Source organism: Mus caroli, chromosome 10 (genome assembly GCF_900094665.2).
Source record: "Mus caroli chromosome 10, CAROLI_EIJ_v1.1, whole genome shotgun sequence".
In the NCBI taxonomy this organism is placed as follows: domain Eukaryota; kingdom Metazoa; phylum Chordata; class Mammalia; order Rodentia; family Muridae; genus Mus; species Mus caroli.
The window spans coordinates 53,601,035-53,615,118 of record NC_034579.1 but is presented as its reverse complement, the minus strand read 5'-3'; the positions used below and the strand labels follow the sequence as shown (position 1 = coordinate 53,615,118).

General features: G+C 48.2%; 1 protein-coding gene across 1 annotated transcript in view; it reads right to left on the bottom strand.

Annotated features, from left to right (window-relative positions):
* The window catches only part of Sh3rf3 (SH3 domain containing ring finger 3), a 314,320-nt gene that overhangs the window by 20,939 nt on the left and 279,297 nt on the right, over positions 1-14,084 (bottom strand). Inside the window, exon 8 of the mRNA XM_021175059.2 lies at positions 10,614-10,933. Coding sequence (XP_021030718.1) covers positions 10,614-10,933 — 320 coding nt within the window. The remainder of the gene's footprint in view (positions 1-10,613; positions 10,934-14,084) is intronic.

Genomic DNA, 14,084 nt, shown 5'->3' with positions numbered 1-14,084 from the left:
TCTCTCTCTCTCTCTCTCTCTCTCACACACACACACACACACACACATTTCTGATAAGTGAATGGACATAGAACGGCAACATACAAAAAAGTGCATCCAAACAGATTTTCTTGAAAATATTTCTACAGAAATATTGGAAACATGTATAATTGAAGGCATATAGTCATCCAAATAAGAGACAAGGATTCTGCCAGGAAAGATGCCAAGATCCAAATTTAGTATAGTTTTACTGGAAACAAGCTAAGTTCTAGAGACCTAATACAATCAAACCAAATGGCAGGTCACACAGACAAGACAAAGTTTACCACTGGTGGTGTGATTAAAAGATTGATCTAGATTTTAAGGCATAGCTGGAAAATGGAGGTAGAATGATTGTAGTGGGGGAATTATTGTTTAAAACAAGGCCTCACTATGTAGCTCTGACTGTCCTGTAGACCAGGTTGACCTTGAACTCACAGAGATCTGCTTGCCTCTACCTGCCAAGTCCTGGGATTAAAGGTGTGTGCCATGAAGCCTGGCGCAGTAGGATTTTATTGCTAGGACACACATTTCAGATAGCCTTCGGTTCCAATTGCAAGTCATGTGTGAGAGCTTGAGAAAGGGAAGAGAGGAGAGGGAAGGGGGACAGTGAGGGGTAAAGAGAGAAAGGGGAGGACAGAAAGGAGAGGGGGAATGAGAAATATCTCAAGGGAAGTGAGCATATGCCTCACGGAGGTGATCAGACCACAGACAGCACTGCTTCTGGTAAAGCCGCCTTCTGCCAGGGGCTCAGCTCCCACTGAAGTGCCGATTCCTTTGTGGTCCTATCCTCCTCGTGGTGAGTGATCCATTCAGCAACCACCTCGACTTTCCTCAAAGAGCTCAGTCATTCAGAGCTTTTCAGTTACCTGCTGGAGGCTCGTGGAGAAGTCAATAACCCTTGAGCGTTTATTGCACACTTACCTCTGAGTCTCTGATGCGAGGCCAGCTTCAAAGGCCCGTTTCATGTTAGACTTCACATAGGAATTTGCTGAAGGGTCTGATGTTATTTCCACCTAGGCACTACCTAGTTTCACAACTTGGGTTACCCAGCAGTGCACACCTGAGTTACCCAAGATCTCACCACGGGGGTCACCTAGAACCCAAAGTCTCCCCTTTAGAATAAGTCATGATTGCCAAAGTCTTCTATATATGTTAACCCATTGGTCCTCACCTCAGCCTGAAAGACACCGTGCTAGCACCCCTAGTGAACCCAGAGAACCATTTTGGGGTGTCAATGGCCCAGCTTCTGGTGGGTAAAGCAGACTTCCAAATTCAGGTGATTTTTAATTGAAGGAAAAAACAAAACAAAACAAAACAAAACCCTTGCAGGGTTTCATCATATTATACTCTATTTCCAAAACTTTCATTTTGGTAAGAACTCTTTCTGTGAGATCTGCCCTCCTAGGAATTTTCTTTCCTCTTTGCTAGAGACAGAGGCCAGCTCCTTTCTGCATACTTAGCCAGCTACATTCTCAACAGCTCCTATCACAGCTCCTCCTGGGCTCTGCAAGGAACTGCACGTGCTCGGGGTACATGTGACATGGCGGATCTCTAGGACACACGTGTAAGTGAGCATAAAGTTTCATTTAGATGAGATGAATACATTTCAAAAGGCTCAATTTTACCCCCACAGGTTTCTCTGGTAGGTCTATGGCTCTTAAACAAAAAGACTGGACTAGGCAGAAGAAAGAGCTGCCTAAGACTGTCACTGCCAACATCACCTAGGGTAAGGCAGGCCCTGGTCCCACACGCCGCTGTTCAGTCCCCACGACCTTCCCTCAAGGAGACATTTGGCAATGTCTGGAGATACTGTGAATTTTCACAGTGGAGGAAAATCCAACAATATCATTTTGCAGGCAAAGCACCCACACATAGAAAATAAAAATAAGTAAACCTAAAAAAATTCTCTTTGAATTTATTCTTTGAAAATTTCATACATGTATACAGTATATCTTGAGCATATCTCTCACATCTTCCTTAACTTTCCCCAGGGCGCTTCCCCATCATGCTTCCCTCCCAATTTAACATCCTCCTCTTATCAATTAATTGATTAATCCTAACCCATTGATTCCAATTAACACTCCCCACAAGCACACTGTGGCAGGTAGTCAGGTGTGCCAAGCTCACATATTTTTGTAAACAGATGGAAATCAATTCCAGCCAGAAAGGCAGTAGCAGGTGGACTTAGTACATGCTGGGGAAAGAGCTGACTCAGTGCGTGGGCTTAGCATTCCTGAGAGCACTGACAAACTGAAGCTGTTGTTTCCATTGGCACTCGGTCTGTTGCCAGGCGCGCCAGCAGGCAAACTTTCTGGCTCTGAAAGACGAAGTGGATTTTCTCCTTATCTTTTTTTTGTGTGTGTGTTTCTCAAGGGAGTCCAATTCCAGGAAACACAACGCACACTCAAAGAAGGGCCACCAAAGTGCTGGTGAGAAAGAGCTCAGGAGCCACGACCCTGCTGTCAACCAATGAGCAAGTGACTCTGGAGCCTAGCCAGGCACCCTGAACTACTGCCCTTTTCTGACAGTTCATCTCTGAATGACCCTTAACTGGCAACTTAATATCTCTTTAAGGAGCTTCCACAGTGAGGGTCACATGTGGTTGTTATTATTTCATTAAAATGATTAGGGAAGGATAGAAATGAAAAGAGGCCGAGATAACAGGATTCGGAGGCTCACGGGACCACACACTTGTGAGGCAGGCCTGCTCTGTGGCGAGTCACCAACAGCGACCAGAGGAACATGATACCCTTCCCAGACAGAGGGACACAGATGGACTCTAACTGCTGTTGTAGAACTGTCTCAACAGAGGAACACTTTCACACAGCAGGACACTGCACATCTGCTCATGGCACCCATCATCTGTATCCCATGCTTGTCCTGGAACATGCTTTGAGCATCCTACCTGTCTAGGTGCAGGCCATGTACAAAGCACAGCAGAAGTTGCCTAGAGATGAAAACAGACACCAAGACCACACAGAAGGTGCTGAAGGACTCAGCCTTGCTTTCTCAAGTGTGTCGGGAAATTTGACTTCCTAGCCTCCGTATATGTGTGAATGTTTGGTTGGCTTGTGTTAGTACCACCCTGGTCAGGCGTTTCTGCATTCACAGCATTAGTGCCATTGACTTGTGCAGAATCTGTGGCTTATCTTCACTCTCAGGGAAGCTCAGAAAACTGTCACGGTGATGTAAGTGAGCTACCACGGCCCCATTCCCACTGCTGGGTGGTCATTCAAGGAGGGAATCTATTGTCTTTAGGCAGCCTGAGATTCATATTTGGATTAAAGAAGAGCATTGTGTGTGCATAATGCGCTGCACCCTTCAAAGTCTGCTCACTGTCAACCCCACTGAGAAAGCATCAGCAGCAGATCTACTTCCACAAAAGACAGCAGGAAACTGGTTCTTATGCCCAAAGCAAAGGACTAAGTCACTGCAGAGGACTTAGCCTCAGGTTAAGCACCAGGACTCAGGGTATGCAAGGCCTGTGTTTGACACAGTTGGGCCCAGGCCCTGTCTCCTGGTCAATTCCTATCTGCCAGAAATACCCTGGGATGGTGCCCTGTCTCAGGAAGGAAGACACTCTGTCTCCTTCTCTCTTTCCTAGCCCACTTCTGTGTGTGTGCATGTGTGTGTGTGTGCGTGTGTGTGTGTGTGTCCATATGTACTGCAGAAAGCAGCTGCTGCTGCTGTCTGAATTCTTGAGGTAGAAAAAAGGTATGACATGGGTCAAAAGATGCAGAGCCTCATGCTTGTCCCAGCAGAGGTTTGGAGTTGACCCCTCTCTCTAGCAACACCACTGTAGCTTCCTAGGCCAGATCTTATTGCTGGTGTCCCTCTTAAGATACCCAGAGCATGAGGTGTGTCTGGTGGTTCCAAGAAATCACTGTTACCTGAGGAGGAAGTTCCCCATGGCAGCCACCAGGAATTATCAAACTCACCAGGAGACTCTGCCCTGGATCCTACTTCCTGTTCTGCCAGGTAACCACCCACCATCTGCTTTCTAGGCAAGGGACCTTTTACTTCCTGGACTCTTTGGGATCCAGTGGGGCCAGGCAGCAGATTGAGGTTAAGTTTTTTGAGGAAGGACATCCGAACAATGACAAATATTTATAGCATTCATCTTTTCTGTCATCAAAGGGACCTTTGCTGTCAGGATTATAATGCATCAGGGGAAAGGAAATGTGGAGGCTGTTCAAGAACTGGTGTGTACTGGATGGAACTGGCACTGATAACGGAGAGGGAAAGCATCTCTGTGGTCCATCAGTCAACAATAGGCTTATGCGGGATGTGGGGGTTTGAATGAGAATGGTCTCACAGACTCATCTATCTGAATGGCTGTTTCTCAGGCATTCAGGAACTGTTGGGGAAGGATTAGGAGGTGTGGCCTTGTTGGAGGAGGTGTGTCACTGGGAGTGGGTTTCAAAGGACCACTCCATTCCCAGCTAGTCATCTCTGCCTCCAGCACCATGCCTGCCTGCCTGTCTGCTGCCAGGCTTCTTGTCATGACAGTCATGGATGGCATGGTGTCTTATCTTGGCAACAGAACTAAGACAGAGGTCAAGTGACCAGTGGTACTGATCTTTCTTACAGTGGCCTTCTTGTATCTTGTATGTCCCCAGTCTCCTGTGCCTCACCAGACCTAGTGTGCATAGCTGGCAAGGGCAGACTTAGCAGTAAATGGAATTCCTACCTTGCTCCCTGACCCATGGGAATGAGGGCCACTGCGGTGGGGGAGCCCCGTGTCATTCCACAGGACTGCCTCTACTGGGGAAGACTGGAAACCAAAAGCAACTCAGTCTGCACTTCCCAAGGACTGCTTGGATCAATGCCACTGCTGAGCACAGGAAGGACACAGGGGAGGCTTTGGCGCATGCTCACCAATCTGCCATCGACCCAATTATTAAACAGGGAAACGGGTGGGAAACTTAGACCACTGGGGTGAGCTTACCTTGGTGACAACACATACTGTACCTGTTGTAGCAGATGTGCCTTTGGTGTCTTTACTAAGAAATCCTTGTCACATCAGTAACTGCACATCAGGGACTGTGGGATGTAGTATTTCCCCCAAAATGAAGGCACATCTGCCTGGTGTCGTATAATAATCCATTTATCAACTGGCCTCCACCCTACTACTTCTGAGCAAGGCGTTGAACAGAGGCAGAATCACTGGTCCATCCTGCAGTGCTAGATGCTCTGCTACACACACACACACACACACACACACACACACACACGGCCAGTGCAGATGCTGTGATGTTTGCAGCCTCGGGCATATCTGGCCTTTAGGATTCTGGAGCAATACACAGTATTCCTTTTTAAATAACTGCTCTCTAAAGAAGTGCATCTTGGGGTCTGGAGAGGTGGCTCGGCAGTTAAGAGCATTTGTTCTTGCAGAGGACCTGGGTTTGATTCCCAGCACCCACAGGGTGGCTCACAACCATCTGCACCTCCAGTTCCGAGGCTTCCCATGCCGTCTCCTGAACTCTGAGGGTACCAAGCACACAGGCCAGAACCATATATGTGAGGAAAACACTTATACACATAAAGTAAGTACATTTCTAAAATGTTGTTTTAGAAAAAACTAGGTCTTGTTTTTTTATTATCAGGGCTTGGTAGAGACTGCATATTTAACTCTGAGCCACCAAGATACCTTACAACTTCAGCTGCTTGCCGTCAAATGAAAGGGGTGTATCCAAGATTGGCCTGACTAGGCCCTAGGGCATGATTAGGTTATATGGGGCAAGCGAGACTTATGGTTCCTTGGTGCCTCTCTCCATCCCCACACCAGTGGCCCTGGACTGGGCCTGTTTTGATAATCACATGACAAAGAGAAGCTCCAGGTCTGGTTTAGGAGTTTCTGCATGGCATGCAGACACTGCCCTCCAGTGGACAGTTTCAGTACTGCACCTTCTCTTGACATCTGGGAGGGCTTGTAGAAGGGGAACTATTTCAGTGGGCAAGTACCCCTGGATATGGAGGGTGGTCAGAAGTATGACTGAGTAGCAGTTTATAGCCATGCTCAGTAACTTAGCTAAATAATCAGGCTCTTGGAAGGAAATTTGAGGATGGTATGAGAGTAGCCCACTCTGGATAAAATAAGCAGTTATTTGTTCACTAGAGAACGGCCATAGCCATAGACATCAGTAATGACGTGGATAGGATAGTCTGCTCTGTGTGGATACTAGGCAGCCTTTATCTAGCCACCTCTCATTGACCAATGGGTTCGAGGGCAATGGATGCAGGGATGGAGGTAGGTACATGTGGATAAACACCATGGAATTGTACTCACCAAGGACAACCTGGTTAGATTCACTGTTGACCTCAGGCAGCAGAGACTAACCCAGTACCTCATAAGGTACCATCCCTTGGGTAACTGGCCAATGGCCGGCAGGAGCAGTGCTTTCTCATTGGAGTAGACATGTTAGATATGGGCTCGTCTCTGCATCGCAGAGATGCACAGCTTCAGGCAATCAGGGAGGAAATGGGAATGGGACCAGCCACCACAACTCCCAGTGACTCTTATCCTTAGGATGATACGTTCTGGTAGTCCAGCAGTTCTCCTGAGGAACAACTACCACTCCACTGAACTGCCAGTTCAGAATGCTTCAGCTCCCTTGAGGTCTCTGGATCTCGGGATCCCAGGATCTCTGACCCACTGGCATAGGAAGGGATTTTGATTCCAAGGGGCCACAGTGGAGGATGAACCAGAACATGATTGGAACATAAGAGACACCTTAGAGCACTTGGTAATACCAGGCTATGTGGTTCAGGTCAGGGGCAGGGGGCTACAATGTCTCAGTGGAAGTAGGATTACAAATGGCAGAACCTCAGAGAGGAAGGCATGGGTGTACCCCACCAGGCAAGGAAGCACAAAAAGGCAAGGTATTTCTTGTGTGCAAAGGAGATTCAGGCTGGGGACTATACGGATGGAGGTGACTGTGTGACATTTGCTGGGCCACGTGACCAGTTGCAGAGAGGAGGACCATCATGGCAGGCACTTCCCTCCTGTTTTGTTATGAATGTCTGTTTGTGCATCGAGTCACAGATCTGCTTTCTTTCCCTTTGTCCCCTCTTGTCACACAATGTGAGATGTCAGCATTTGCCTATGTTAACTCTTACGTCCTAATGTTTCTGCTACAGAACGTTGAGGGCGCATCTTCCAAAGATGGCCGCCTCTTCTGGGTTAGTCGGTTTGGTTGCTCTCAGGTTTGGTTGCTCTCAAGATCCCAGCTGCGCCATGCTAGGCAGAGCCTGACCTTGCTATTGTCCTTGGTTGATGACTCCCGGTGGCTTAGGGCAATTCTAGGTTGGTACCAGACAGAGAAGAATGAGTAGTGTGGTCAGGCTGTGGCACACAGTTGTTTGGACAAATGCTTGTTGGGATGTTTCTGTGATGGTAATTTGTCGATGTGGCTAAAAATCAACTAATTTAAAAACAATAACTGACTTTTAATCTCCTTTAGAAAATGACTTCAAGTATATGTCTTGAATACAGTGGCATTCAATGCAGTCGGTTCAAAGTCTAAAGAGCCATCTAGGCTTCCTGGGGATAAAATCATTTTCCCCTCAAATGGCAACAACAAATCCTGCCCAGGTTTTTAGTTTGTTCGTCGGCCTGCTCGATGGATTTCAGATCTGCTTCACAGATTCTGAACTTCACAGTCTCCATAATTACATGCACTAAATCCTTAAAATAAACAAGTTAGTGGTATCGTATCTATCAATAGGTAGGTTAGTGGTATCAGACTATCCATCCATCTCCTACTGGTTTGGTGTCTCTGAGATTGTTGACTGATAGAAACAATTAATTCTCTTTATAGTATTTGCATGAGCAGAAAAAGACATTTCCCTTTTAAACATATTGATGTCTAGAAGACTGGTTAAGTGATATTAAAGTGAGGGACAAGTCAGGGGTGTGGTTAGAAACACAGCCACTGCTGCCAACCTTACGGGACGTCCTAGAGCCATGGCACTTCCATCAAGTCCACAGAAGACCTCTGACAACGTCTGTCTATCAAAAAGCATGGGGAACGTCTTATGTTGTGGGCTGGAAACAGATTCGCTTTCTGTTGTGGATGAGCACAGTTTCGGTTTTATAGATAAAAGATTGTTGGAATTAAAAAGGTACTCCAAGGATCTTTTTACCATAGTCTGCATTTTCCTCAATAATTCTGAAGCTGAGAGGTATTGGGAGACTTGTTTGGGGTCAGAGGTCAGAGCTGACATGAGGACTCTGGATTCCTGACCCCTGTCACAGTTGGCTGGACTCCAGTGTCAGGAGTCCAGAGTCTTCATGTCAGCTCTGACCATTTTAATGAGGTACCTAAAGGCCGTAAGGTTTAGCCAATAAACTCCCTGTTCCAGACACTCATCCCTGCAAAAGGTATTTAACCTCAGGCCCACCCTGAGAAAGTGGAGTACAGTTTTATTCATTATCACTCTCCATCATGACAATAAATGCCTTAAAACCATGGACTGTCTCTTTTCATCGGGATTCCCTGTGGGGAGCAATGGAACAGGCCTTTGCCTAAAGAGCCGGCTGTCTAATCTCCCACAGGAGGCCTCTCAGTGCTCCCAGCCACAGCTTCTGACAAGCCAAGCTGCCCACTGAGCAAGCCAAGGACTCTCTTCTCCCCACAGGACCCAGCCGGAGCTCTCCCCTCTTTTCCCCTTCAGCCCTGGACTAGATCCAGCCTGTGGGCCCCCACTCTGTTCTCAGAGGTGCCTGGGTGTCCAAGAGTCTGAGAATCTGACATCCCTGGTCTCCATGTAGGTCCAGAGACCCCCCAAGCCAATTATGGCAGTCCCCAGGACCTCAGATTTTACTCCCCCAGCCCCAGAGTGGGGTCCCATGGCTTTCCATAGTCCTACGCCTGTCCAGCACTGATGTGGGGTAAGCACAGAGGACGCAGGACACCCTATTAACCCCACACAGATCTGCACCTGATGCTGGTCTCTGGAATCTGATTCCATGAGTTCGTCATGTGACTCTGTTGCCTCTCCTCCCCTCCCCCATCCTTGGTCCATGTCGTGTGGCCAGTAGCTGCTTTAGCTCTACATTCTGGACCGAAACCGTGGTGAGGAGCGACAGGCCAACGAAGGCTGGCTCAACAGGTACAGATACTACCCAGTATTAGCTGGTGGCAGGCAGCACTACCTGTCCCACAAGTTACACAGGAGGTTTGGGGACAAGGAACTAGAAATGTTTACTGATACAAGTCCCAGACTGCCCCTGGTTCGCTCTCAGTAGCTGGAAAGGCTTACGGATTGCATCTGAGGGAAAAACTGCCTTCTGAGCGCAAAGGGCTGTCCCCCCACCTCTGCCCTCTTCCTGCAGCCAGCCAGCAAGTCTCTGAACAAGTGCAGCAAGGCAGAAGACAACAGATTAACAACTGAATTGATTTTCAAGCACACATGGGCACAAAACACAGCATCCATACTTGACTTCACAGGGTGGGTGCCACCCTGGTTTTATCAGCCTCTTTCTACCCAGCCCACACATGACAGAGGCAGCAGAGAGTGTAACCCGTGGTGACGAATTTGGAGCAGTGCTGGGGTGCACCTAGGGTCTCGAGGGGTCTCGAGGGGTCTGCAGGTTCTTGGAAGCCGATGAGTGGATTTAAAAATTAGGGTTGGGGATGTCCCTCCGGGGGCTGTCCTCACCTCAAACACGGGAGACACACAGGATGCTCAGGAAACCCTACAGAAACGTCTTCAAACAGCCACAGAGCGTGGGGAAACCAAGTTGCCCACCAAACACAACACGCAGACAATCTTAGACATCCTAGCAGCAAGGCTGGAGTGCCTTGAAACATTTTTTGGATAGTGCATTTGCTAGAAGATGCACCTGACCTTTAAATTTTATATTAAGCTTAAAGCTACGGCTACTAGAACATTCTCCGTTCACTTTGTGGCTTGCGTTTTGCACTGATTTGTAAGTGGAGTGTGACCCTGGCTACTCCTCCCCTTGCTCCTGGCCACCAGGGCCAGCCCGTTGACTCCAATCTTCTATAAAATACAAGAATAGCTGAAAATGGTTTCCATACCCACTACCAGGCTGGTGTCCTCCTGTTTTTCTCTTTCAGTTTTTTTTTTTTTTTCCAAGAAAGAAGTCCTTCCCATATGGCTGAACAGGTTGCAAACTGCGCGAGAATCATGCGTCCAACGGACAGGGTGTCGCTCGCTCGCACCACAGAGAGTTATTGCAGATCTGTTTGTTTTTCACCATCTCATTCTGGCACATGGCAGTTAGGAGTCTTGTTCTGACAAGATGGCTGTATTACAATGAGCTTCTAGCAGGAGGGACCACGGTGGCGTATGGATGAGCAAGATGCCACCTTCTGATTCTCATCAAAACTGCAGTGGCACGAAAATCGTTGGCCCTGGCAGAACCCCGAGGCTAGCCTCTGCTTCTATACTACCTTCTTGTTTTGGCCGTTATCCATGTCAGAGGCCCTGCCATACGCAATATATAGAACATCAATGAGCACACCGAAACCTCACCTGTCCTCGGCACCATTGGGAAGTGTGTGAGAAGGACCCAGTAGCCAGCCAGCTCCAGGTTCAGGGTTAGCCCAGGATGGCCCACTTACCTTTTCGTTTTTCTTGTCATCTGGTTTGAAGCCCGTGTTGATGAGGCTGGGTGTGGACAGGCCGCTGATGGGTGTCCCTCCGACCTCCCCGCTGATGTTGGCAGCACTGACGTTGGGGGGTGTGATGGCGGAAGCCGCTGATGTGAAGGGGATGGCTGGCCGGGGACACATCTGTGCCGGGGGCTGCTGGCCATGCTGTGGGGACGCCACAGAGCGGGGTCTCAGGCCGGTGCTGGGCAGGCGGGATGGAGAAGTCTGAGTGCGCAGGGGTGACACGGTGGCAGTTGGCCGGTCCAGGGCCTGGGCGGGGGCGTGGGTAGCTGGAGGGGTGGAAGGGAGAAAGGTTAGTGTGCATGTGGCAATGAGATTTGCAGAACATTCTCCTCTTGGGCTTGACTTCTGACCTCGGAGAAATCTGAACACTCCATACTTGGCTGCCATGTGTGGCACTGCTGGTTTCAGAATTTGAGATACAGTGCAAACAGTATCCTCAGTCTCCAAATATGCCATGACTATAAAACACACTTGGACATCTTAACAGCATCTGCAGGTGAGAGGCCTCTCCACACCACATCCCAGGCCTTTGTCTGTGAGCTGGCCATTCCTCTGATGTCTGTTAGGTCCACTCAGTGCCATGGTGTCTTGAGGCTACAGCTGATCTTGTGAATACCAGGCAATATAGAAAAGGTCTTGTGCTACGCCCACTCCAGTGAAGTCTGCCCGTCGGGTCTAAAGGCCTGAAGGCAGTCATGAGGCAAAGAGTTTCAAGAAAACTACGCCTCCTGGAACCTTGGCATTCTCATAACCCATATACTCAAACCCTGTCCCCACGTTAGTCTGGTGTATGCTCTCTTTCAGTATTGTTTTATTATAAGTGCCTTATAAAAAGATTGATTTTTGACATAGGTAAGCCTCTACCAGTGTTCCAATGGCCTCTAGAAAATCCTTGAAGCTGCAGAGCTTGGAATTCAGTAAGAATGTTACCTATTCAGTCACATTCAAATTCACTTCTAGTAGAGACAGTCAAACTAATTAGGTATTACAAGGAACAGAGCTAGAATAGCTCAGGGCTGGTCTGCATAGTGATTACTTAGGACAATAGCCTAAGTCTCACCCAAACAAAGGAATATTCAATAGCCTATCGAATAGGTGGGTTAACCATGCATGAGTTAGTAGAAGGGAATTCCCCTGGGACAGGTTTCTTCACTAGGTCCAAAGAACAACATAATCAGGTATTTACTAAGAACCCCTGGTGGTGGGCTTAACAATAGATTAGATTACACCCGGCTCCATTTTAAGTGGTAAACCTGGCCTGATCCCTGCCATCTTTTGATGTATGCATCCCTTTTGTTTTGTGTCACTGTAACTTGGTGAATGTGTTCGCCTGGCTTTTCTTGTTTCTTCTTCTGTATAAAAAAGTCAGGTTTTCATTTGGATATTACATTCAGATTCAACACACTCTCTCGTGTCTGCGTCTGTTTGTCACCCCACTCTCACTGACTCTATGCCCATCTGTCCCAGACTCTGATTCCCATGGATTGAGGGGGGGCCCACTGAACCCGGTCAGTGGCAGTCTTGAGGTATGGGTTTCTTTAAAGAAATCATTTGAGGCTTCAGAGCGGGGTTGGGAACCCAGCATTTGAATATCCCGGACAGCATGCCTCACGTCTTGAGGGGAAGGCCAAGCAGTTATGCAAATCAGTGAATCCACTGAGGTGATTCATCACCTGTGACTCTTGACTAGGACTGTGGGTTCCTATGCTTTTTGTCTTGAGTGAACTCTCCATGACCAGCCCTTGAGAGGTGACAGCAGTCAGCTATAAGCCATTGCCCTGAAGCCTCAGAAGCTATCTCTAGGGCCACTCAGGGCTTCCCATACAGCCCATGCTCTACCATCTAGAAATTGACATCCAGCCAATACTGACGCACGGTGTGACCACCACCAGAAAGTTTGTGTTGTCTTCTCCTACAAGTGTTGAGCACAGCTTAATAGTCTGCACGGCTCATTCATTTCTCGTATGCCAATTGTTCGTCGCCTCTCTGACTACATTGTCAGCTCAGCTCTAGGAGGCTGGGGACAGTGGCTGTTTGATTCACTCATATAATGCATCCACATCCCTGGAATGGTGCCAGGCATGAGGAAGACACTTAATACAGGTTTTCATGAGTAAGTGACTACTTGAGAAGAGAGAGTTCCCAGCTGAAGCATCACAGAAACAAATCACTGGAGAAGAAACAAATGTCCATTGACACAGGCATGGCTGACTGCACAGGCTGCCGAGATTCCGCGCCTTACCTACTAGCTAGCATTGCAAAGCAGCCACAGAGGTTTGAAGAGTCAAGCCAGCAGTGACGGCTGATGGAGAACACTCGGTCCCTGGCCTGTTTCCCTTTCCTTCTGGTCTTTTGGCCTTTGGCTTGCACTTTGGTGATGCTGAGATACCAAATCTTTTAAGTTCAGACTCCATTTTAGAGAACCTGACCTAAGTTCGAACTCAGGTAAACTAACTGGCTGGTACCTAGCATTTGTCTCCAAGTTGCCCCCCAACAAAACCTGAGCCTAGTTCCAGTCTCTAGGCTAATCCTCAACAAGACCAGCATCTCCAGGTGATTCCCCCAACAAACTTGTACCCCCAGGTTACAAGCCCACCCCTGCCTAACGACCACCAATGCAGAGGGGAGGAGAAGTTAAGTTTATGCTATGACTCCCAGCAGCAGCCAATTGTGTTAAAGGCCACAGGAGCGTTCCAACTAGATGCTTGCACACTCACCCCCATCCCCACTTGCTGCTTACTATAAACCCATAGACATTCTGGGCTCCACCACCACCAAACTGTCCTCTGATGGAAGTGCATTGTGGGAGGTGGGAGTGGGGGTGGGGTGGGGTGGGGGTAGCTAGCTCGAACAGAATAAAGACCCTGGTGTGAGTTGTATCAGATTGGATCCTGAGTGTGTTTTGGGGGATCACTAACATTTCCCTGGCACTACAGTGCCAAGTCTCCTCATGAAAGCTGGTCGTCCCCACTCAGCTCCCCGTGATCTGTCCCCAGTACCTGGAATCTTCCCCAAAACATGTCCAGTTCTTTAACATCCTCTGTGCCTGCTTTTGATGCTTCGGTCTCCTGTTGCTCTATTTTCTGTCCACAGGTCCCACCATGGGCATTGTGAGCACCCCAACCCAACCCTTTAGCTGAAGCTGCCTGTCGACCTGTTTATCTGCCCTGTTATCTTGGTTTATCCCTTCCTACAGCTCCAATGAAAAACACATACACCCCACAGCCTGTGCTGCCTATATAGCTTAATTTCCCCAAATTTAAAATTGGATGTCTTTCCTATTTGGCTATCCCTGCTGCCTACCCCCAGCTCTTGCTCACTTGCCCTCCCTGCCTCCCTTCTTTCTTTCTTCCTTCCTTTCTTCCTTCCTTTCTTCCTTTCTTTCTTTCTTTCTTTCTTTCTTTCTTTCTTTCTTTC